The sequence below is a fragment of the Aplidium turbinatum genome, chromosome 2, assembly GCF_918807975.1.
Source record: "Aplidium turbinatum chromosome 2, kaAplTurb1.1, whole genome shotgun sequence".
Classification (NCBI taxonomy): domain Eukaryota; kingdom Metazoa; phylum Chordata; class Ascidiacea; order Aplousobranchia; family Polyclinidae; genus Aplidium; species Aplidium turbinatum.
Window position 1 is genome coordinate 40,562,882 of NC_137473.1, and position 25,127 is coordinate 40,588,008.

General features: G+C 38.8%; 1 protein-coding gene across 1 annotated transcript; it reads right to left on the minus strand.

The window, feature by feature from the left end:
• Positions 1-472: 472 nt before the first annotated feature.
• On the minus strand, positions 473-7,195 carry LOC145765051 (tubulin alpha chain, testis-specific-like). The gene is made up of 7 exons (XM_082576790.1): positions 7,057-7,195; positions 3,367-3,589; positions 3,137-3,241; positions 2,336-2,532; positions 1,183-1,680; positions 891-1,084; positions 473-819 (listed from the first exon to the last, which is right to left on the minus strand). The coding sequence occupies exons 1-7, from the start codon at positions 7,057-7,059 to the stop codon at positions 687-689; spliced, it is 1,353 nt and encodes a 450-aa protein (XP_082432916.1). The 5' UTR covers positions 7,060-7,195; the 3' UTR covers positions 473-686.
• Between the last annotated feature and the right edge of the window lie 17,932 nt (positions 7,196-25,127).

A 25,127-nucleotide genomic window follows, 5' to 3' on the forward strand; every position in this document is an offset into this window, starting at 1 on the left:
AGGCTAAAAGCGAATACAGTAGTAGAAATTGTTATATCGTATTGCAAAATGTGCAGTAGCTTACATGACCTTAAAAGTGCACCATTGCTCCCCCATCCACAGAAAAATAGAGATCAGGGGGGCATCCGCCCCCCCGGTTGTGATGGTTAAGAAATAAAAATATAACTGAACAAAAACAGCATTCAGAAAATGAACAATGTTTTTGAGAAGTAGTTATACGAATCCAACATCCTCTCTTTACTAGTTTAAGCCTCGAACTGTTCAAATGTTTAAGTCAAACGCCGTCATGATTTTATACAAAAAGCTTTAAATTACTATAGCTTACAGGCCACGTAGGCTTTTGCTAAGCTAAAAAAATTAAGCGAAACTCCATGGCAGACTACCATATTCTGTTGTTTTATACTTCAACGTAGACTACTAAACAACCTCAGGATAGCTTCGACTAAGACTATTACATAAAGGACAGTTTGAAAACTTTGAAAAATCTTTCCATGTATTTTTTTTATTGTTTTTCAGGCAATGTAGTAGCCTATTGGTAGGCCTATTGTTTATTAATTGATTACCGTAGACAACATTATACAACAAATTAGAAAGTTTTGATTTACGAGTCTATGTCATTCGAAAAAATGTTAATACCGTACATTGATTAGACATGTTTAGTTATTCAAAAACTATATCAATTGAAATTAATATTCATCTTCATCTTCTTCCTCTCCTTCGACTGAGTCGACACCGACTTCTTCATAATCTTTCTCAAGAGCAGCTAAATCTTCACGAGCTTCTGAAAATTCTCCTTCTTCCATTCCCTCTCCCACGTACCTGGATTTATTATAAGATTATAAATCTTTTCATGCAAGATTTTTCAATGCTACAATTATTTTTTAACTTACCAATGCACGAAAGCGCGCTTGGCGTACATCAAGTCGAACTTGTGATCCAAACGAGCCCATGCCTCCGCAATAGCGGTTGTGTTGCTCAACATGCAAACTGCGCGTTGTACTTTAGCGAGGTCTCCTCCAGGAACAACAGTTGGTGGCTGGTAGTTGATACCAACTTTGAAACCGGTTGGACACCAATCCACAAACTGAGAAAAATACGTTTATTAAATCACTTTTTAATCGCCGTTAAGATTGCCAAGCTGTTAAAACCACTAAAGTGCTCGCTGTGGTCCACAACACGTACCTGGATAGTGCGTTTGGTCTTGATTGTTGCAATGGCAGCGTTGACATCCTTAGGCACGACGTCACCACGGTACAACATGCAGCAAGCCATGTACTTCCCATGGCGAGGATCGCATTTCACCATTTGGTTGGCTGGCTCGAAGCAAGCGTTGGTGATTTCAGCAACCGACAGTTGCTCATGGTAGGCTTTCTCGGCAGAAATAACTGGGGCGTAGGTGACCAAGGGAAAGTGAATACGAGGGTAAGGCACCAAGTTGGTTTGGAATTCTGTCAAATCAACGTTAAGAGCGCCATCGAACCGCAGAGAAGCGGTGATTGATGAAACAATTTGGCCGATGAGACGATTCAAGTTGGTGTAAGTTGGTCGTTCGATGTCGAGGTTTCGACGACAAACATCGTAAATAGCTTCGTTGTCAACCATGAAAGCACAATCGGAATGCTCCAATGTGGTGTGAGTCGTAAGGATGGAGTTGTATGGCTCGACTACTGCGGTTGCAATCTGGAAAATAGTTATTGATTTCTCTGAGGCTTTGCTGCCTTAATTATGAACGCTGCCATAACTATGTTATAAAGTCGCAGAAGTGTTACCATAACCTCAACAAACCAGTCTTCTTGCAGTAGCAGTTTATGTTGGTGCACAAATGTTTATATTATATAGTTTACTTTGTGTTTTTAAACAACATTTACAACATCACAGTCATGTTCCTTTTATCCATTTGCAGTTAATTGTTGGAAAACTAATAGACTTGCTACGCTATTCAGATTTCGAGTGGAGAATATTTTTTGCAAAATATTAAGGTCGAAAGCAGAATGGCAAAAATACTACCACACTACATCTACACCCTTCGAAATTATGCATGCTCGTAAAAAAACGTTCAATTTATAACGTAGCTTATGGATGGTGGCCACGTTTGCGAAATTCCGATATAAACAGGCTAGAAATTACAACTATTCCAGTTATGACTGACATAGATACATATATTTAAATCAATAATTTCTGGGCTTTAACTTTGTAATAACCAAACTGTGCGTTTCATCTTTGTTTACTTAAAGACCAATTTATAAAGAAAACTGGGAATCTATAATGTTTGCTTTGGTTTACGAGTTTCGAAAAAATTGTACTCAATTACGTGTTTTCATTAGCTCCAACCAACCTGGGGAGCAGGATAAATAGCAAATTCCAGCTTTGATTTTTTGCCATAATCAACAGACAGACGCTCCATAAGAAGTGACGTGAACCCGGAACCAGTGCCACCTCCGAATGAATGGAAAATCAGAAATCCCTGGAGACCAGTGCATTGGTCAGCAAGCTTTCGAATGCGATCCAAAACCAAGTCAACGATTTCCTTTCCTGTTAAGCAAAATCGCCATCATTAATGTAATTTCATAACTTAACGTTATTTTACACCCAACTGGTTTAAAATAAATTATTATCATTATTACTTGAATTAATAGCCTACCAACTACTGCTTTTAAGAAACATATTTTGTCCAAAGTAAAACATTTTAAATGGATTTAGTGTGGTACCGTAACTTGAAAGTTTAGTGTTAGGATTATCAAACGAAATGATGTTGTGGTTGTTTGGTACTTTGGCAGTAGGACCAAGACGCCACACCCATACATTAAACGATAGCAGATACCGTAAGCGTAAGCTTCTTCTTCGTGTACCAACTGTACCATGCCTGTTCTAGGCTTGAGCGTTCAAGCATAGTTTTTTCTATTTGTTCTGATATTCGACTGTGTGATAGTACGGTGTATGTAGCAGATATGCTAAACTCGATATTTACTCAAAATCTATCATTGGTTAAACACGCGTCTGCGCGGACAGTAAACAGCGCGATCGCGGATAGGCTAATACTTGTGCTAAAATCTCTTTTAAAGTGACAGATTAACCACCTACACCGCAAAGGTGGTAGGCTATAACTGTAGCCTACATGCATCAAATCAAAACTAACCGATGGTGTAATGTCCACGAGCATAATTGTTTGCAGCATCTTCCTTTCCAGTGATGAGCTGTTCAGGATGGAAAAGTTGACGATAAGTTCCGGTTCGAACCTCATCTGTAACAAGTGAGTCAAGAAGCAGTTAAGTTTAAGAAATGTCTCACACAACCAACAAGCCATTTTGAAGTTTATTTTTTATCAAGCTTATAGGTACATGGCACTGATTAAAATCCAAAACTCACCGACAACAGTTGGCTCCAGATCAACAAAGACTCCTCTTGGAACATGCTTTCCAGCTCCAGTTTCGCTAAAAAATGTGTTAAAGGAATCATCTCCACCTCCAATGGTCTTATCACTTGGCATTTGACCATCAGGTTGGATTCCGTGTTCCAAGCAGTAGAGCTCCCAACAGGCATTGCCCATCTGCACTCCGGCTTGGCCAACATGGATTGAGATACATTCACGCTAAACAAAGGCAAGAATTCCAACATAAATTGATGAGGCTAACCTCAAAACATTTTACGAAAGTAGGCGAACAAGCGATTGGTAGTTTTTTAAGCACGTCAAATTTTTGAAGTTTTTGCAATAACGGGACTTAAATCAATTCGAATATCTGTTGCAATAACTATCAAAACGTTGTAGGCTACCTTTCATATTTTTTCCAACACTTGCATAAAGATGCTCATAAACGTAGCATGGAGTTTGAAACATTAAAAGCGTATCGCGTTGTCAACATATGGTACCATATGAAGATAAATCAAATGTTTCTCCAAAACAGCTGAAATAGATCTGAAATCATGGGAATAACTTGTCAGCAACAATTCAAACTGTAGGCCTACAAGGAAAATTTGGGATGACACTGCCAGGTAAGCAGAAAGGAATTCGGACAGTTATGGTCTAAATTCGGACATTTTACGACAAATAGGAAAAGTTTGTAGTTCTGGGAGACTTCAATGATATCAAAAGAAACTAAACATCAAAAATTGACTAAATGTCTGCATAATTTGGTAGCCATCGGACAGTGTACTTTTAATCTGGTCAATTTATCGTTTTCTGACCGAATTTAGACCACCTGGCAACCCATCTACCACCCTTTATAGTAGGCTCTAATCCAGCGATTCCCCATCTTTCTATCATAGACAGGTTTTACAGTAAAAATAATTTTGCAGCCGGCAACAGGAAAAACGAAGTTTGACATTTACTCATAGTATAATTTTTATAGCAGTTTAAACACACTTTAAAGCAAAATTCGTAAAATAAAAAAGACAATGTAAAAGTCGAGGTCGGAAAAGGAAAATAGTTTAGCAGATGTCTGGGAGGCAGGCCCGGATTTAGGGGGGGGCAGTTGCCCCGGGCCCCCCGACTTTTGAAGGGCCCCCCTATGTGGAAAAAATGTGATTTTGTGTTATTTTTTTCCTTTTGGCCTTTAAAGTTTCTTCAAAATGCTGTGCAGTACTGGACTGATGCTACTGTAGACGTAGAGATGGTTTTTCGCGCCGTAGGCTTGAAAAATTTTTTTGCACGGGGGCCCCCGATCTAAAAGTGCTCCGGGCCCCCCATCAGCTAAATCCGGCCCTGCTGGGAGGCTTGCTCCCCAAAAACTTTGAGCTTAATGGGCTATGCGCTATGCAAAGCAAAGTTCACCTCATACTTCTATTAACATTGAAATAGATAACGAGGAGGGCGCGGTAGGCTACTAAATGCCCCCTCGTTGGCTCCGCCACTACTTTGATAGACAGGGTTTTGCCTACAGCAAGTTTTTGGTAAAGATTCTGTTTGCACGGTAGCCTACGTATTTGGTGCATGGCTGCAATTTTTTTCACTGTAATCAATTTATTTTACAACTAAGGGCCTTCTTTGAACCAACTCGCATTCTTGACGACCATTTTGATCGAGTGTTCTGGCTATCCGGTGGTTGTGAATCCATGATCTATTCTATACCATGTGACTTTTGGCCATGTCTGTTCCATCACAGACTGGGCCTTCAAAGCAAGACAAACCTTTATTTTAGAGTTTAGACAGTTCTTTTCAACCATGGGTTCAAGCTTACACAAAATTATATGAAAAAAATTGGGTCGCCAAAGCTTCGGTTTTAATTTACTTATTTGCATTTGTGTGACTGCGAATAAAAGGATGAGAAGCACTGCCCTGAGAGGAAGGTGAACCAATGCTTGGAGCGGATAAGTATTGCGGTAGCCTACAATTGCAATGATGCTGTAGGCCAGGGGTGTGCAACCTTTTTTACAGGAGGGCCAGATATAAACAACTGGGTGAAACCGCGGGCCGCATGTTTATTTGACATATGATTTCTAGTAGTTGCAGGCACAAAAAAGTAGTTTTTTGTTATTCATATGGTATTATTAGGGGATCTCCTTGCAGAAATAATAAGTTAAGACGTATAAATTTCTGAAGAAAACTGCTATTTAAATCTATTGTCACACAGTCTTTAAACGAGTTCAGTGATAAGTTTGCAACTGGCTTCTTTTCCCCACGGATTTTTCCAAATTTACTTCAATGGAAGTGCTAGCAATAAAGCGAATTATTCGAAGTCCATTTTCCAAGTGTTCGTCTGTCAGAACCGATCGATAGGGAGATTTTATGACGCCCATTTTAGAAAAAATTGTTCGCACAAATACGTTGAGCTAAAAAGAGCCATTTTTGAAGCCATGAACTTTTTCAAATGTGGAAAGTCATCTTGGTTGAGATGTTTTCGGTAAAAATCGCCAAGATTCATTTCTAAATACTTTGCTTTCAAATCCGTTTTCTCTTGAAGATCAATCAGTTCAAGTTGGATATCACCTGGTGCTTTGTCAATGTCTGTGTTGAATGCCGAAGAGAATATACCAAACAAATGTTCATGAGATTTAAAGTCCTTGAAACGAGCCAAAAATTCATAGGCCTACAACAATTTTTCAAGTTGGTCTGCAAATTCAGTTTTCTTCTCAGGATGCATTCCATGGTCTCTCAAAGTTGGAAAGTGGAAAAGATTTCCTGTCTGTATGTGGCTTTCCAAAGTCGTAATTTGTTCATAAAGCCTTTTATGTGACCATACATCTCATTCGCATACTGTTTTTTTGCTGCAGTCTTGCATTGAGTTCATTCAATCGTTTTGTTTTGCCCTTTTCAATTGCCACTTTTTCAATTTTTTTTTCTACCAATGCCTCTACTTTTTTACTTCTAATTTTAACAAATTTTCTATTTTGACTGGTTCAACAAATTTGGCAAGGAATGAGCCGCTAGGCTTAAGTTGTTCTGATCCAACTGCTTGTATGCCTATAGGCTAGGCCTACATTAGGCAACTGCTAAATTTGACGCAAGCCGGCTCTACAAAAGGTCTAAAGCAAGAGATCAAATAAAAAGGCGACAAAGCCAGAGACAATAGCAGGGCTCCACCTCTGATCTTCTGACGTTCCAAATAATTAAATACAACGGATTAGCGGTGGCCGGTGGGAAATTTCTAAAATGGTTAACAGAAGGTGCAAAATTACAATAATCCACTCCACAATGAATTGTTCACATGTACCAGACTAAACTAAATTATAAACACGTTTCGCGGGCCGCACACAATTCAAAATTGTTACATCTTCGCGGGCCGCACAATTTTTCTTCGCGGGCCACATTTGGCCCGCGGGCCGCACGTTGCACACCCCTGCTGTAGGCTATTGCGCAACATAATCTACGGTTTGGACTACTGTACCAGCACGCGCATGCACTTGATCAGCTCTTTACAATTCCACTGACGTAACTCAGTGACACGTAAGTTATACCAAATCAGTTGTTGATTTACATTGAAGATGAATATTCATATTTTTTTCTCCGGAACCTTTAAATTTTACAAGCATGATATTTGTCTTTTAGTGACTGATGACACCAATCAAAAAACAATTCTTATTGTAACGACAGAATTACAAAAATCAACTAGGCCTACTTACCATTTTTTTTACTTGTTGATTTGAGAAAGAAAATGAAAATATGCCAAACTTCTTATTTTAAACGGTTTCACAGCAACTTTATGTAGCTTGCACCAACTGAAAATGGCGCCTTTCACGAATACCATGCTGTAAGTACCTCCTTAAACACACAAAATACGTCACATCCATCGTGTTTTATTAGAAAAGGATGAAAGAAATGCACCACGTGACGTCAAAGAGCAAACAAAGAAGTGCTAGTTAAATTTTGATAAATTTGACTTGACCAATCCTTAAATTCGGTTGGTTTCCATTTTGCCTGCCAGAGAAACAATTCTTGACGTATTACTCTTATTTCTTACTAATTTATGTAAATGCAACGAAAGGGCACAGCTCGAGAGAGCTTGTTAGTTGTTTGGCAAGGTATGCTCGTTTGAGCAAATATTAGCTTTGTGCGACTGCTAGGCAACAGCGTGGTTATCAGAACATGTCGCTGGGAGTGGGAAACAATGCAAACAACAATCTGATTTGAGGTTGCCTTATCTGCTCAAACAGCCAAAACATGTCCCAGCTAGTTCATGATAGAGTGTCATTTAATTGCAGTCTTTGTTAGTATTCAAAGATTTTTTTTTAATTTGCAAACAAAAGGTTGGCAATCGTTTTTGAAAGCAGCCTAATTTCTTTAGGTTTGGAAATCAATCTGGTTGAATGTTTCCAGCGTCAAGTAGCTCAGTTCTTATCAACTTATTTTGAACCGAGGCCTCCTCACAGAGCCCCAATAGCGTTGACAGGGTGGTCCAGTGGGTACTTTTGAACCCGGGCCAGGGATAAATTCAAAGGCCCGAAATCTTTTCAAGGGGCCGGAAACATGAAGAAACCACAACGTATTATTTGGATGCACTCCGTTTGGGCCCAAGGATCTCATTGGTACCTGGCCCAAAATATTCTCTACGGCTCTTCAGAAACCATGAACATCATGGCCACTATTCATCAATCAAAAACCTAACTAATTTGTTTTATTGTATTTAGGCGTGTATTATTGTATTCGCCAGTCGCCACACTAATGCCAAGCAAAAACATATCAGACAAAATAAATATCAAAATTTAATCATCTCAATCGGTGTAAAATTTGTTGCTCAATCTCCTGATCAAGATAATTTCAATTGACTGCTATCTAAACAGGTGCGCGACAGCCGACAAGGTATAGTTTAAAGTTTCTTGTTGACTTCTAAAGCAATGGCCTGTTCGCTGTAAAATATTTCGTTTCGATCTAAAATTGTTTATCTTGATTTCGTTTCGTTTTAAAGCAAAAATCTTTGAAGGATTTCCTTTCAACTTGAAAAAGTTTGTTTCGAACAGCCCTAATTAATTGTTCATCTATTTCTCTCCAGAGCATAGTTCCTTTGCGTGTTAGTTGATTGCTTGCTACAGATTTAGTGATTTGGGGAAAAAATCAACTATTTAATTAACAATGACAAAGCAGTTTCTTCAAGTGTTGGTTTGTCAAAACTGAACGGTGGTTGACTTTAAAAAATTCATTGCAGCAAAAGATGACTCACAAGTCAAATCAATTTATTTTATTTCAACAGCGCCATTAATAACAAACAAGCAGAGTAAATAATTGTCAAAACAATGCATTGTACAACTGTTGGTTAGATTATGGCGCAATCAGGATGGGGGCGAAACACCATAAGCAGTCATCCAGTCAGTCACCACCCCATAACAGTAAATTAATTTCAATAGGCTGCTAAAATGCTAAAATTTTTTCAATTTCAATAGGCTGCTATTAGATGCTATGCTAAAAATATCTTACAACGATTTAATATGTTACCAACGCAATACGCCTTTAATTAGCCGAACCACGTACATTGTACTTGTTCAAAGAACCTCTTGACTCTCTATTACTTTGTTGTGTAGATTTTTTTGTGAAGAGCACGGTACTTCAACAATGAAGCTGCATCACTCTCCAGCAGTTTGGTTAGAAATTTATTTGAAAAACGCCAAGAAACTCCATCCCTCTCCGATACCGAAGTCACCCGCATGCCATCAAGACCATTTTCATATCTTCTTCACTACATTTTTCATCATTCATGATCATCACTTTAATATCATGTTTAAATGATATTTAGTGTATATTCCTGAACTCATCAGTTATCGATTGATATATTAAAACTGCGCCACTGTCGTTGCTGCGAACACTTTACTTCATTTTATTCAAACACGAAACACTGTACATATTTTTTGGATAATAAGCTCACTGTACGTTTATTCTTAAATGCTCGTGTTTTTGATTTTTCTTTTTTTGTATTGGTTGTAAGGTTCAGTCGTCACCGCATGCAGGGCCGGATTTATCAGTAGGCAGAGTAGGCAGTTGCCTAGGGCGGCAAATTATTGGGGGCGGCAAAATATACGAATATATTACATTGATAACTGTACGTGAATATAATAATTCACAACAGATATATTCAGATATATAGCAATTATTAATAAATATGTTATCACATCACACACATTTATAAACAGTGCGGCAAGTCATGTATGGCAAGTCATCGCTCTTAGAGTACTTCACGCTTGATTGGTTTTCAACAATATGTGCTGGTTGGCGTTTCTTTTAGTTATTCGTCTCGTTTAGCATGGAGGACTAGTATAGGCTTTGTCTGTGCAATTTTTATTAATCTTTGTTCGGTTAGTTTCACTGTTAGTAAAGTTAAAGGAGCCTAGAAAAAATGTTTTTAGTCAATGTTAGGTTGATGGAAAAGTTGCAGGCTATTTTGTGTAGGCCTACTTGCCTTGATCCTTAAAGTATGAAAACAAGCCAAAAAGTAAGACTAGTTTACGAAAGAACATTACTTTTATGAAGGTTTATAAAAATGGCGGCATTGATGACAAGTACCCGTGTTGTATCGAAAATCACTATCGAAAAATTTTTTTTTTAGGGGCAGCACTTTTCTTATCTGCCTAGGGCAGCACTTAGGCTAAATCCGGCCCTGACCGCATGGCTTCATCAACTGTCAGACATGTGGAGGCAACTGATTCTTTCAACTAATTCAGGGGTCGGCAACCTTTCGTATGCAGTGTGCCAGTTTATGAATAATATCAAAATATCAACAACTCGCGTGCCAAGCATTTTTGTATGTTTGGTTTTGTACTGGCAACTATCTGATGTTAAAATTAAACAGTAAAGTTGACTGAGTTAACAGACAAGAAACAAATTTGTTTTATTAACTTTATTGGAAAACATCGAATGCAGTCATAAGAATCACTTTTTAATGAGATCCTTGTCCTTGCTTTTTCTTGCTTAGCTCTGTAGTATTAGGATTATATTTGGACACTTTAAGTAGAACCAGTGGCGCCGGCAGGGGGGGGGGAGGCGGGGCAGCTGCCCCCCCAATGTTTTGGGCATCATCTTTTTAATTTTTTTTTTTATTAATACATATTAGTATATTTTTTTTAATATTTGGATCCCAACCTCAAGTAAGTCAACTCAAGTTGCAGGGGGGGGGGGGGGGGGTAAAAGCTCTCTCTTTAAAAAAAAGTATGGAAAACCTTGATGACTAAATTGTACAGTAGATAAAAAGATTTTCTGCGGAAGCAAAGATATAGACTTTTTAAAGTTTTAACTAACGTCACATTGATGTAGAAAAATAACAACTTGTTAAATTTTTGATACCTCACACTCCCATGACTTCTTCCGCGCGCATTTTGGCATTGGTTGCTTGCAGTGATTCTTTCACTTAAACAAAACGTTTTGTTTCAGCAGTTTTGAGTTGTTCAATTCTTAAGTTGTAAAAGGAGACTCAATTTCTCCAATATTTATCATTAATTATGTTTCTTTTTTTTATCTCAGCAGAGTATAAAACTTGTAAAAGTTTTTCATCCATACGACGTCATAAATGAAATTATATCTCAATTCGGCGTAATGACGTGATATCATCTAAACATTTTACCGAATAATAAATTAACAAATTCGATCGTCAAAAGTGGTTTGGTGGTGGTAAATATTACGTAATGAAAAAAATGTGATAAGGTTGGAAGACATTACGTCATGTATTTTCAATACAAATTGAAGTTTAAAATTTATTCTTTTGTTCATAGTCGTAACTCGTAATCCACCTTCAAAGCGGTACTACAAAGAACAATTTTCGATAAGGGGGGCATCAAGAATAAGTCGACATGACTTTTAACCCTTAAAAGGTTGGGCTCCTGGAGTCTTGCTCAGTTTGGGGGGGGGGGGGGGCTGTCGATTCTTCTTATGCTTTAGGAGTGATATCTCTGTTATTTTGGCAAGGTTTCAAAATTTGAGATTCACTTTGTAAAATTATTCACGCTGAGCATATCCGAAAATCAAAACTATGTGAATTTTAGAACTGCTCATATGGCCTACGTTGAAATGTTGAGGTCACTTATGAGTGTAATTTGACTTTTTCTAACTTTTAATATGCTTAGAAATCTCGTAGTCGCAGCCTCAGTGGTTTTAGAGATACAACTGTTGACACAAAAAAGTTGAATTGACAGCCCCCCCCCCCCCCAACCTTCAAAGGGTTTGCTTTGAGTCAACAGATCTATGCCTTAAGGTTTACGTCAGCTCTGGAGATCAGTAAAATATAAGGTGTCATCTTCGGTGCAACAAGACCATTGATTGATTGGTTTAGTGAGGGTTCGTAGTCCCATTGCTTTCATTTTGAGTGATCATACTGATTTTCAATTTATTCCTACAAGACGTTACGTAATGAAAAAATATATAACTAAGGTTGGAAGACATTACGTCATGTCTTTTCAATTCAAAATGAAGTTTAAAATTTATCCTTTTGTTCATAGTCGTAACTCGTAATCCTCCTTCAAAGCGGTATTACAAAGAACAATTTTCGATAAGGAGGGCATCAAGAATATGTCGACATGACTTTTAAGGTTTACGTCAGCCCCCGAAATCAGTAAAATATAGGGTTCTCATTATCGTGATTGTAAGCCGCGGGAAATTTTTTCTCTAAAAAACAGATTCCCGGGAAGCTAAACATTTTTTCCAGCCCTGGTAGAAAACAAGAGAAATTAAATAATATACCACTGTCTTGCACCAGTGGCGTAGCCAAGGGAGGGGGGTTTTAACCTTTCAAATTGAATTTACAGATGTTAATACATTGTTTACAAGAAAAGCTTTAGCCTGTGATGTAATTTCTCGTCAAACTGTGCAAGGATGCAAGCCATCTGCAACTGCTGAGATCGCTTGTTCGATCTAGATTAACATCTAAACAGCTATTCGTTATGCAAAACTTGAATATATCAGAAATAGCCTAAAGTAACTTCATTGTCTCAAAGCTTTTTGTTTGACACTCATCAAGATGTATGACGTCTATGACGTTACATTTTCTAAACTTTGGGTTGACTTCAGAGCATAAAAGTTAGTGACTTACCGGAATAAGATCGCTTTTTGAATCAACCAAGGAGAAAATTGATAAATAATAAAACTGTAATAATCTCGCAAAAAAAAGGAAATCAACCTATGTCTCTAAAACAAAGTTTGCCTAATTTTAAACGAAACTGTATTAAAAGAGCGAGTTTTGCCAATACCAAACATTCAAATATCTCAATCTGGAATTTGCAACAAGAAAACATAGAGACTTAGCTTTATTTCCGAAAAATGCCGAAGAAAACATGATCTTATCCTTTTGCTATGCCACCGGACAGCACCATTTTACAGAAATATTCATACCCACAATTTTGTTGAAAATGCTCTCAGAATGCACCAAACTGAAAGTAATTTTTCAAAATTTTCTGGGGGAGGCCCCCCAGACCCCCCACCGCTAAGTGTCGCCTTTGGCGAACACGCCATCGGGCTGCGCCCGCCGGCTGTCGTCAACACTCCCCCTTTCAAAATTTTTGGCTACACTACTGTCTTGCACTGTCAATATTTTGCCCCCCCATTGTTGAAGGTCTGGCGGCGCCACTGAGTAGAACACATGCTTCCGAATGATCTTCCGTAAGTCGGCTGCGATGTGGACTGAGAATAAAATTCATGTGCGAAAATATTTGTTCACGCAAATAAGTGGAGCCAAATGCAGATAGCAAAGCTATTGACATCTTCTTGAGACAGCTAAATTTCTCCGGCAAAGATTCTCAGCACGTCAAAATGCTTGTTTGTTTGTTTGTTTTCAATCGTTTCCAGCGATTTCCGCAATTCGACGAATTTTGATGTCCACAATAAGGATGCTTTGAAATCGATCAGCTGCATCTGGAAGTCTTCGATGTCCAACCATTCAAATGCAGATAAGTTCAAGTCTTCGCTGCTCTCGGGCTTGATGGGAAATGAAAATACTGAACCAAAATGTTGAAAATCGTGAAATCTATTGTAAAATTGAGACGTTAGATCCCTCATGTAGCCTACACATCAATTTCAACTATGTTAACTTGGTGATTCAATGAGAAAACCTTCAGGTACCGTATTTAAAGTAGCAAAAAGTTGCAGTTTGGATGTCCCTTGTGTAGATATCCAATTTAGCTACAAAACCTTTCCATGCCTCAAAAAGATCCATCACCGTTTGTTGTGAACCTTGCAGACGAAGATTAAGTTCGTTAAGGTGGGTGGTGACATCTGCAAGAAACATTAGTTTTTACCTCCAGTTCAGGGTAGACCTTGCCTTTCCCTGCCAAAAAGACCCTTATCTCGACTAGACATTCAACAAACCTCAAGAGAACCTTACCGCGACTTAACCACTTGACACTGCAGTGCAGGGGCACATCATGGTATGCACTGTTCATCTTATCAAGCAAAGATCGAAACTGTTGGTGTGTTGTAGCAGAGCGTGCGACAAGGTAATTCACTATTTTCGTTACGGTTGGCATTACGTCATTAAGAGCTGAATTTGAAATCTTCGCACAAAGGTTTTCTTGATGAATAATGCAGTGCAATTTCATAACAGGGTGCCCAATCTTTTGCTCAACAAGAGTCACAAATCCACAGTGTCGTCCTATCATAGCAGGTGCGCCGTCTGTTGTAACCGAGAATATCTTTTTTATATCAATCCCTCTTTCCTCAAAATGGTTAGTGAAGGTGTCAAGTATATCTTTTCCTTTAGTAGTGCCATACATAGGTTTCAAGCAACAAAGCTCTTCATGCACCTCGCTTTTACTGCAGTACCTAGCTACAATCGCTATACGTGGATTATCGTTTACAGTATGTCTGTGCTTTCGTCAAGAGCTACGCTGAAAACATTTGCAGCTTTTAACGCAACATTTCGTTGCTCATTTACATCTGCAGGCTGCAGCCATGTCCGTGATGCGTCTCTCCACTGTCCGGGGAGAAACAGGCATATCCTTGATCCTCGAAAATATCGTGCTTTTGTTCGGTAAATCATCAAACAACACGTCGGCACAACTGAGAAAGGCCTTTTTTACAAACTCCCCGTCAGTAAATGGCTTCCCATGTTTGGCAATGACCTCTGCGACTTTGTAGCTACTTTCGATTGTTCGATTTGTGCTATAAATCACCTTCTTGAAAATGCTGCTTTGTTTTTCGTAGCTAGATACTGCCTTTTTTATTGATTCGATCTTCTCTGCATCGTCCTTGAAGGATTTTCTCGTGCTTCGTTTCAAAATGTCGTTTTATGCTTGATGTTCGGCAAACGACGTTTTCACAACACAGTGCACACACAGCTCGGTCGTCTCGAGAAACGAATCCAAAAAACTGTCGTCCAGGATTCTTGAAATGATCTGACATCTAATTTACGTCTCTTGGGATACGCCATTAACCCTATTTCCTGTGGGGGGGGGGGGGGGGTCGGTGGGGACTTGGTACTTTTCAAAGCAATATCATCAAAGAACTGCGCGATCCACAGCTTTGAAATTTCTTGACTTTTCCTAAAAATTATTCAAGTATTTATTCCTCTTTAAATGACGTTGCTATTGTCTATAGTTTTAAAGATATTACATGATTTTCATAACATACTCTGATATTTTAGCTAGCTACTAGCTAGCCCTTTTGTTTTCAAATTATACGGATTAATAGGATTACTGAGCGCCGCAGTGCGTGGTCTGCGACGCAGATATCTCATGAGTTGGCTTTGTTGTAAAGCATTCAACAGTAATGATTCCGCCTTTTGTTTGCAAACTCGAGTTTTGAGTTGCTTTGATTAATCTTTTAATTACATCTGAGTTTCTTTGAAATTATAAGAGAGCACCCGATAAGCTATGCTGAAAAAAATGTAATTTTACGTTGTTTTCTATGGCCAATACATTTTGTTTCTAACTTATAACAAGAAGCAGTAGGACAATTCTTGGCAAAACTCTGTTTATCTCATAAAACAAACAGACTGATGTGGTAAGTTTCTTGACTTCTTGTCCGAAAGCAAGGAGTGCGTTCTTGACCCGCCAATAAACTTTTGCATGTACCTGTACTTACACTTATATTCACATGAATATTTATGGATGTTGTGAAAATGTTTTATGAAAACGAGAGATTGATGGATACTGAAAAGAACTTGACACAGACTATCTAAACTGCTTGGCTTTTGTGGAAAAACACGCGCAGCTAAATTATTGTGCTTTGACAAACATTGTGCATATTGTATCAGCACTGAATCTTTACCTAAATGATAATTTTGCAGTTGCTTGAGAGATTACAAACTTATTTTTTCTCTACGAGGATTTAAAAGTTTTGATATATCTCAGCAGAAACACTATTAGGACGAACTCAATAAATTCAAACTTTTCATTCAAATGTTGGTCTTCAAAAGCTTATTTTCACAAAACGGTGTAGGCCTATATCTTTTTCTGCATAAATTTGGACGTTTGTGTCATTTGGAGCAAAGTTGTTTGTTGGGATGAAAAAATCTGAAATCAATGCCTCGTTTTTGTAACGTATTGTAACGCAATCTATCAGTCAGCCGCTTTTGTGACTTTTTGTTTTCGAATACATTTCCGTGACAAAAGATTGGCTTTTGTAATAACGCCTTCAACCATAAAGTTGCATTCTCTGACTGCATCTCAAACGTTATACCATACTCAGCAATTTTGCTAAAGCATTGTTACACAAAATGCATAACTGAGAAAAGGAAACTATGTTGAATTGAATTATTTTTTATACGGATCGTTTTCCTTGTCCTTGAAAAAAAGAAAGAACGATTTTTATCGTTTGGCATAAAAATATGTATATTGAGGTTCACCTTGGTTTGCATAATGAATATCGCCCCAAAGAATTGCTTGAAGTGATTTTCGCAGCTATTTGATCCTTCGCGATGATATCAATTATAGTTTCTATCAAATGAAACCTGTTCAAACTATTTTTTTTTAAAACTGTGGTTCATTCAAGAATATAATACTTTGTAAATATAGCTTACTTCATTTTTGTGTTTTTACTTCGATTTTTTCACAAGCAAGACTTTACACAAAACAAGTTATTTGCAACGTGAGTTGATTGACCATAGTAGCCTAAATGGACCAGAAAGCTGTGGCCAAAACTTGATTACTTTTTATCAAAATGTTTGGACATTGGAAACAGCAATCACTTTGTTTCAAATCAGCAAATCACTTTTTGTCATTGGTTCAAGGTCTGCAGACGTCTAAACTAATATACGACAAAATTGGTTTTATGGGTCTTCGGTTCAGAAAAACATCATTATGATGTATTGTGACGTGGTCTATCAGCCAGCAGTAGTTTATGCGTCTTTTGTTTTTGGATGTGTGTCAATTACAAAAGATGGCTTTTGCAGTAACGCCATCAACCGCAAACTGCATCTAAAATGCTATTTCAAAATTTGAACAGAAAGAAATCTTCTAATGCGTAATAAATAACTTGACACAAAATGCATGTCCAACAAATTAGAAAAAAAATGTAGAAAACGTTATTTTGCAAATCTAGTTAACAACATGAAAAAAAACACTTCAATCATTTTGACACAAACGTGCATTTTTAAAATATCAATAACCTTCAATTTTGCCCAAGGAAAAAGTCAACACTTTAGTGATTTTTTGTTTTTTTACGACAATAGCACTCGGCCTGAAAAAGATTATAGCATCTAAAAGTGCCCCGGGCCCCCCATCAGATAAATCCGGCCCTGCACATACCACCACCATTTGGTGTCACTGCGCAAGAAACTGACATCCGGCGCTGCGCTACTCAAGCGCCTGGCAGGCTCTAGCTGGGGGGCGAGGGCTGACACTTTCCGTACAGCAGCCTTAGCCCTTGTCTATTCTTCAGCAGAGCACTGTGGACCTGTTTGGTGCCGCAGTGCTCACTGCCACAACATCGACACTGCCATTAAAAACAACGCCCTGCGCACAGTGACCAGATGCCTGCGTCTCACACCATTGTACAATCTCCCCATTTTCGCTGGTATCCAACTTGCTGAGCTTCGTCGGGAAGAAGCCACTCTGTCTCTCGGCCGACAGGCACTGGAGCCTAACATCTTCTCCACCACAAGATCTCTGCTCCCCCAAACGAGCACCCTTGTCGAATGAAATCAATACACCCATTCGTGCCAGCTACTCAACTTCTGATCAACAAAGCTGATGAACAAGACATCTCTGCGGCTAATTGGGCAATGGGCAGACCATAAATGGAATTCTGAATGGAAGTCAATTCAAGTACCACCAGACTTCATTCGTTCATCTCCGACGCCGTCACATGCCCCATCAGCCTGACACTACAAAGACAGACATGGGTGCGCCTCAACAGTCTTCGTACGGCCGTCGGGCTTTTTCGCTCAACCATGCACCAATGGGGAATGGCCTCTTCCTCCTCCTGTGAATGTGGTGCCGAGGAACAGACCGCAGATCACATCATCAATGACTGTACCATCTTCAAGCCATTTAACGGAGTGCAGGGTCTACGCGTCACGCTGGATGATGAAACCAAAGACTGGCTGCTCTCTAGTAGCTTTTCAGTGTAGTCCGGAAACATCGTAAATCTGGGTGGTAAAAGGATGGATCCTCGGCCCCCAGAGGCTCACACGACGACGACGAAGCCCACGGTTAATAGGTCCACCGGCTTATTAAGCCCAATTTGGTCCATTCCGGAATTACTGAAGGTATAGGAGTGGTAGAAAATTGTCCCCCGCTTAATAAGCCCGAAATTGTCCAGTCCCGATGTGGGCTTAATAAGCGGGGACGACCGTATTGAAATTGATATTAAATTGCAAAACATTTTGCTCAAAATTATACGCTTCTGAAACGTATGGGCCGCAAGGATTTCGAACGATTGTTTTTTGGGTCGCGCCAACTAATTCCTCTATTTTAAACTGTTAGGTTTGGTGGCCCTGCTTAAATTTACTTTCATCGACGTATCCTTTAAATTTACATCGCATGCACGTTTTAAACTTTTTTGGTTTTTTCGCCGTTTCTTTTTGTTGGTTTTATTCCCGTTACCTATTGGTAACTTTATCATTGCCAGTGGCGCGGGAACTATTCTTCTCTAGGGGGGCTGAAGCTGCCGTAGTGTTGTGAGCTTCTGGGGAGCTTCGCCCCCCAGACCTCCCTTAATGTGGGAGAACATTTAAAACTGGTAGTAAAAACAATAAAAACTATTAATACTACAAAAAGTGCTCAATGCTAAGCAAAAAAGCAAAGCAGAGCGAATTAAATCAAACATAGTTATTACTATCTGAATCCTTAACAGCCTGTTTCACCTTTAACGGATCATCAGAAGGGTCTTATTCAAATAGAATCTTTAAAATCAAAATAAATCAAATAGGGTCTTATTCAAATAGGTCTTATTCAAATTCTATTTGACCCTTCTGATGATCCGTTAAAGGTGAAACAGGCTGTTAAGGATTCAGATAGTAATAACTATATTTGATTTAAAACTGGTAGTAGGTATTATCGGTGCCCTCCTGTGTGTAATAACTAAGACGCCAAAAACACGCCCATTGAAAGTTGTAAGAAACGAAGAACGGCAACTACAAAAGCAGCTATTCAGGAAATTAAAATGAAAACGAACAAATTAGAAAGTGGTATGAAAACTACAGTTTGTGGAAATGAGTTCTCACACGCTTCCGAAGATTGCTTTTCGTTCAGGTTTTTCTCTATGAGCTGTGTCATGAGTTTTTTGACATCGACAGTGTTCAAAATGTTTTGGTAGACATGCATCAACGCAAGGCGAGTAGGCTAAGTTTTTTTTGTGTCATTGAGCTTCTCAACCACGTTTTCAGGTGGCATAGAGCAGAAAAAGAACGTTCTGATGATGCAGATGAAACCGGGAGGCAAAGGCAGAGCTCTACAACTTTTCACGTTTCTTTGAAAAGATCTAGTCTTCGAGGTTTAAATTGCGATAGTATCTCAGCAACCTTTTTAACGGAGTTTGCGGTTTTTCCACTTACACCATCGCTGAGCAAGGTAGGCCTAAGTTCCGTTTTTAGGCGATCTTTTCTGATGGCATCGAGTAAGCTGATCTCAGTATCAGATCCTTCCTCACCGTTTGCACAGCTCAGAAGGGTCTTCTCTCTGTTGGCTGCTGTAAGCAGATCAGCCTGGTCGAATCTTCGATCAAGCTCAGCTTGAACAAAATCAAGGGCTTCGATGTGTTGCCGTTTCCACGCTCCTTCTCCCACATACGACAAACCATCCGATTCCTCTGTGTTTCGAAATCTTGCTAGAGTTTTGCTCACTTGGAGTTTTGCTCACTTGGAGATTCTTTGGCGTCTTTAGGTTATTGGCAGACGCAAAGACGTTCGCTGCTTCCACAAGCATGGAAACGGATTAACCTTTTCTGAGATTTTTGATCCGTTCGCGGAAAATGGTGATGATCCAAAGATGAAGAAGCAGAGATCTTCTTGTTTTGGAGCTGTTTTGCGACGCCTTCTGCAAACTGGAAAACTTCACTGCTGCAGGTAATCGCAAAATAAAGCCACATCATGCGTGCTTATTTTACCAAGCTGAATATTTTTGCACGTTCGTCTCCTTTCATTGCACTATCTTCTGTCATGTGGGTCAGACATTGCAACAGCCAAACAGGGTAGGGTAGCACTTTACAACATGATCGAGGGCAAAAGAACGAACGCACCAACGAGTAGGAAACTAACCCAGCAAATTGCAGGCAACTTCATCGGAACCAAAAAGCGACATGAACAATGATTTACGTTTAGACGATAGATTCACGGATTACAACTGCAACACCGTGATCGAAGTTTAAGGCATCTGCAATAAGCCTCACCTCCTTTACAACGTCTTGCAAAAACAAATCGAGAGCATGATTACTGCAGTGAATGTATAAGGATCCAGAGCATAATGCTTTAAGTTTGGCCCGCACTCCGTTATAACAACCAGATCTCTTGCTGTTTTATGCTGCAAAGTGGATATTGCAGAATGATGTCCAATAAACGATGGACCGCCGTGTTAGTAAGGAGGGTGGCTGGTACCCAGGGCCGGATTAAGGTTTTGATGGACCTGGGGCTATATGGTAATCTGAGGCCTATATTATATTTCATTCCCAGTGTTGTACGTTGACGGCGTCAACTTTTTGTTGACGCTGAGGCTAGCGCCGTCAATTTATTTTTTAGTTGACGGAAGTGATAGCGTCGTCAACTATTTGGCCGATTTTAAGCGTCAAGCGCTGTGTCATTTTTTGTTTTCGTGGAAAATATCGTTTCACAATCAGAGTTTCACGATGTATTTTGGCCATTGCGACTCATCCGAATTACCCGTTTTCGCGTTGGTTGGAATGGCTACCTGGAATATACAAGCGGAAGAAGTTCCCCAAATAGTGATCACTCATATCGTGAGCAGTATCGAGAACGAGGGATCAAAGAGAGAAAGAGGAAAATCAATGAATGTCATCGCGGAGGTTGAAGATACATTATTTTAAGAGCTCTATACCCTTGAAAACAGCGATGTTGGTGCAGTGGACCGCGTTAAAAGATTTATATATGCTAAACCAGGGGTGGGAAACCTTTTTAGTATTGCGGGCCACATAAAATGAGAAATAATACAGGCGGGCCACTAAAAAATTCGAAATTTTATTTACAGATAAAAAATGCAGCGAAGTAGACAATGATTTATTTCACTTTCACAGCCAGTGGGATGGCTGAAAGTTTTTATTTTTGGTGAGTCGTGTGATGTCTGCTGACACAGAAGATGTTGCAACTCTTATCTGCATCTCCACGTTTTTATCAGTCAGTCTGGAGCGAAGCCGATGGATTAACTAGTCACAGGCCATTCGCAATATACCGAGAATGTAGAGCCTACTCTTTTTTGAGCTGTTGTTTCAATATATTTTGGGTAAAGAAATTTTGACGCGGGCCACATGAAACAGTCACGCTGGCCGCATTCGGCCCGCGGGCCGCAGGTTCCCCACCCCTGTGCTAAACCATCACAGCACGCTTGGAACAGTGATCCCTTTCCGAGTAAACGCTTTCAAGACTTGTTCTTGAAATACAACACACGTACAATACCATTAAGCGCTACTGTGGAACGCATGTTTTCACTTGGAAAGGACATCATGCGTCCCAAACGCAGCAGATTGTCAGACAAACGTTTTGAAATGCTTGTGTTTCTACAAGTAAATAACTAATAAGCTAAGCAGCTAATTACAATACAGTCTCAAAACATAAAACCTGCTCTTTATTTACAGCCTTTGTTAGCTTAAACTTGGTTGCAATACTTCCGTTTTGTGAGACCCTGGCTAAAATAGCGCTAGAAATTAGCGCTGACGCCGTCAATTTCTTTAAGAGCTTACGCAATACTTTACGCGTAAAGTTTTTAGGCAATTCGCGCTGACGCCGTCAATTTATTTCATTGACGCGTACAACACTGTTCATTCTCCTTATTGTACCAATCACAATTAAAATGAAATAACAAAAACTATACCCGAACTACAGTATTTACTTATTGAACACATTCAAATGACATGTTTTCTGGATTTAAACAAAGCAAAGCTGGTAATAACATCATGGGTGTCTATTTTTTTCCAAAATTTTGTTTTCAATGCAGAGTAGAGCTAAGGAATGCAACCTTTTCTGGCCCAATGGATGAACGCAGTTAATTCTTTACTCTTTTAAGCACTGAAAATAAGCGCTCACCTGAACAATTAGAAATCATCAGACACAGATACATTCTTAGTAGGCTACAACAGATACGTTAGGAAATGCATACATAAACTCATTTTCATTGATAAATCTAAACATTGGAGTGTCTTTCCTGCATTCGCTGTTAAAATGGTGTTGTTTTAGCAGTGAAGAAAAATGAATCATCTCTCCAAGCAGTGATTATTCTAGAATTTAGATCATCTGGATAATTGTGAAGCAATGTTTTTGCACTCTCTTCAATGTTTCAGTTAGACATGGTGTTTAATTCCGCCAGAAACGACAATATTATTTTAAGACGATCGTATGCTGCAATTCGGGATTTCATACACAAAATAATTTGGGCAATGTTTGGCAAATGTGAGTTAACTATGAATCTGCTCGATGGATCAAGTGATGTGTCTTCAGAAAATTTGTTGCCTTATTCAAAGTAGTTTTGCCATCCTGCAGTGCCCGACTAGTTTTATGAAACCGTTCTATTATGCACGACCATAACTCAATTAAATTAACGGTTAGGTCTCGCACCTCCCTTGGAAATTAGCTGACGCGCCCTGGGGAGGCATGCCCCTGGCTAAGAACCACTGGTTTACACAGTTAGCATATTCGTTGTATGATTCTCGTCCTTTATTCTTTAGATCATGACAATAAGCATGTCAGTTACTCTTAGTAAGTTGTTATCGGTGGGCCTATTTTCTTGGTGGGCCTGGGGCTGCAGCCCCATCAGCCCCCGCCTTAATCCGGCCCTGCTGGTACCGCTACTGCGAGGTATTATAGCTCCCTGTGATTGACGACTCTTATTGCGAATGATGAGCGCGACCACACGTAACAGGAACTCGATTCATCGTTAGCAATTATTGCTCGAATAATTTTCTGAAAATATGTTATGTACCGTACCTTAAATTTTTAGAATTTTCTAGGGTGGCTGAAGCAATTTTAAAAAATTCCAGGGGGGGCTGATTTAGCTCTAGGGGGGGGGGGCTGAAGCCTCTTGAGCACCCCTACTTCCCGCGCCCTTGATCATTGCTGTTGTTTTCCGACAAAGAAAAATAAATTGAATTGAATTGAAATCGAACTACACATTCACACAGGTGTGCAGAGGCAGGCACACAACTTCAATGAATAAAAAGGGTTCGCCACTGAGATTGAGAAACTACTGCTATTGGTTTGAATCTCCATTCTCAGACTAAGTAAGGCACAACAGTAGTTTTCTGCACAACAGTAGGCTTATGTTGTGCAGAAAATATGTTACACCATTCAGCAGTAGCCTACTTAGTGGATGGAATAATTTCCCAACAACAACATTCAACTGCTTGTGACATTTTTTTTCTAAAACTCAACTGCAGTCAGAGACTTAGGCTATAGACCGATTTCAAAGACGCGAGAACGCTTTGTTTGTAATCTAGTCAAACAACTTGGCAAGACAGGAAAAATGCATAATATAATTCATTGATGCAAATTCATTATAAAGAGCCTCAATCAAAGGCTTAAAAAGTCGCATGAGGATCGAGAGCCGTAGTTTGGCCACCCCTGCTGTATCACCTTTGTTTATGACGTCACTAAAATGTTGCCCTTCCTTGAAAAAACCTTGTCCCCTGTAAAATGGATCTGGTTTCGCCGCTGTCTGCGTGCGTCTTTGATGAATGAACATTGAACAATTTATTGTTTCCCGCGCTTTTTAAAAATTGGATGCAAGAATTTTGCTCTTCAGGTCCAAATCTTAAAACTGGATTCAATTCAATTTTTTAGGATTAGTGCAAAGTTAGGACTATAGTTAAACTAAATTCAAGAAAATATAAAAAGAAAGCTACGATTACTTCTTTAATAATTTGTAGAAGTATTGTGAAGTAGAATGTGGAAAAAAAGAGAAGACAATAAAAGTAGGCTTTCAAGTGAAAATTCGGTCAAATAAAAAAGTTGCCTGTTCTGTACTAAGATGCAATTAATTTATCATTGAAATACAACTTTAAATTGATCAAAATACTTATTTTTCTCATCAAATTGTTCATAAAATTCTAAGTTGACCGGTATCCTAACTGTATTTTTAGAATTAGTGCTGCCAGGCCTTTTTTACATTATTTGTACTAAAATTCGTATCATCAAAACTGCTTTACTTCTGTAGCCTTAATTTTTTATACAAAGTGTTACAATCATAATCTTTCTTTTACTTTTCAATACAATTTTTCGCATTGTTGTCACTTTGGCAGTCTTTTTGGTGAAATAATAGGCTAACTGCATTTAAATCGCCAAAAATTTACTTCCCTTGTAATTGTTGTAAAACCTTTGGAAATTGCAACCTGAATTGATTGATCAAAGTTTATTTCAACAGAAATAGTATGTCTAAATTGTATTATATTTAATTAGTTAAATCTCTACTTTATTTTTTTCTGAATTCGCACGGTCACACTGAGCCAGTTTCTTGTAATTTTTGCCTTGCTGAGTCTTTTATGACATCACAACTAATTTTTTGAATGCGAGACTGTCGAAGCAAAAGTTCAGAAAGACGGAAAACTAGTCACTTCTGAATTTTCTTTTTGCGTTGTAAAGTTTAAATCATCCTTGTTGCACTTGCAAGTGTTAATTTTGTAGGCCTTAATTTACTATCGACGGAATAAAAGTTTTTGTCTCTTTCTTCAGAGTATGGTGGACGTGCACGTCGTGCATTGTGCGAATTTAAGATAGTGTTTTTGAAACACTGTTTTATTGATGCATATTTTAAATTTTTTGGTTTTGCTGTATTTTCCTTTTGTTAGTGCCAAATTCGTGTGTTTACTTTGTCGTTCTTTTCATGTTCGCGCCAGCAATGAAAAATGCACTAGATTGAATTGGCCCAAACAAACTCAAAAACACTATTCAATTCAATGTTATTTTTTGCTGCTGGCGCAAACACGTACAGAACGGCAAAGCAAACATACGAATTTGACACCAACAAAAGGGAAAAATGGCAAAACCCAAAAGTTTAAAATATACATCGATAAAACAGTAGCCTACTAGCTAAACTACCACTATCTTAAAGTTGTACAGCCACCAAACCTGGAAGAGAGATAGCAAAATAAAATGTTGTTTTTGTGATAATAGTCCTACAATTACAAT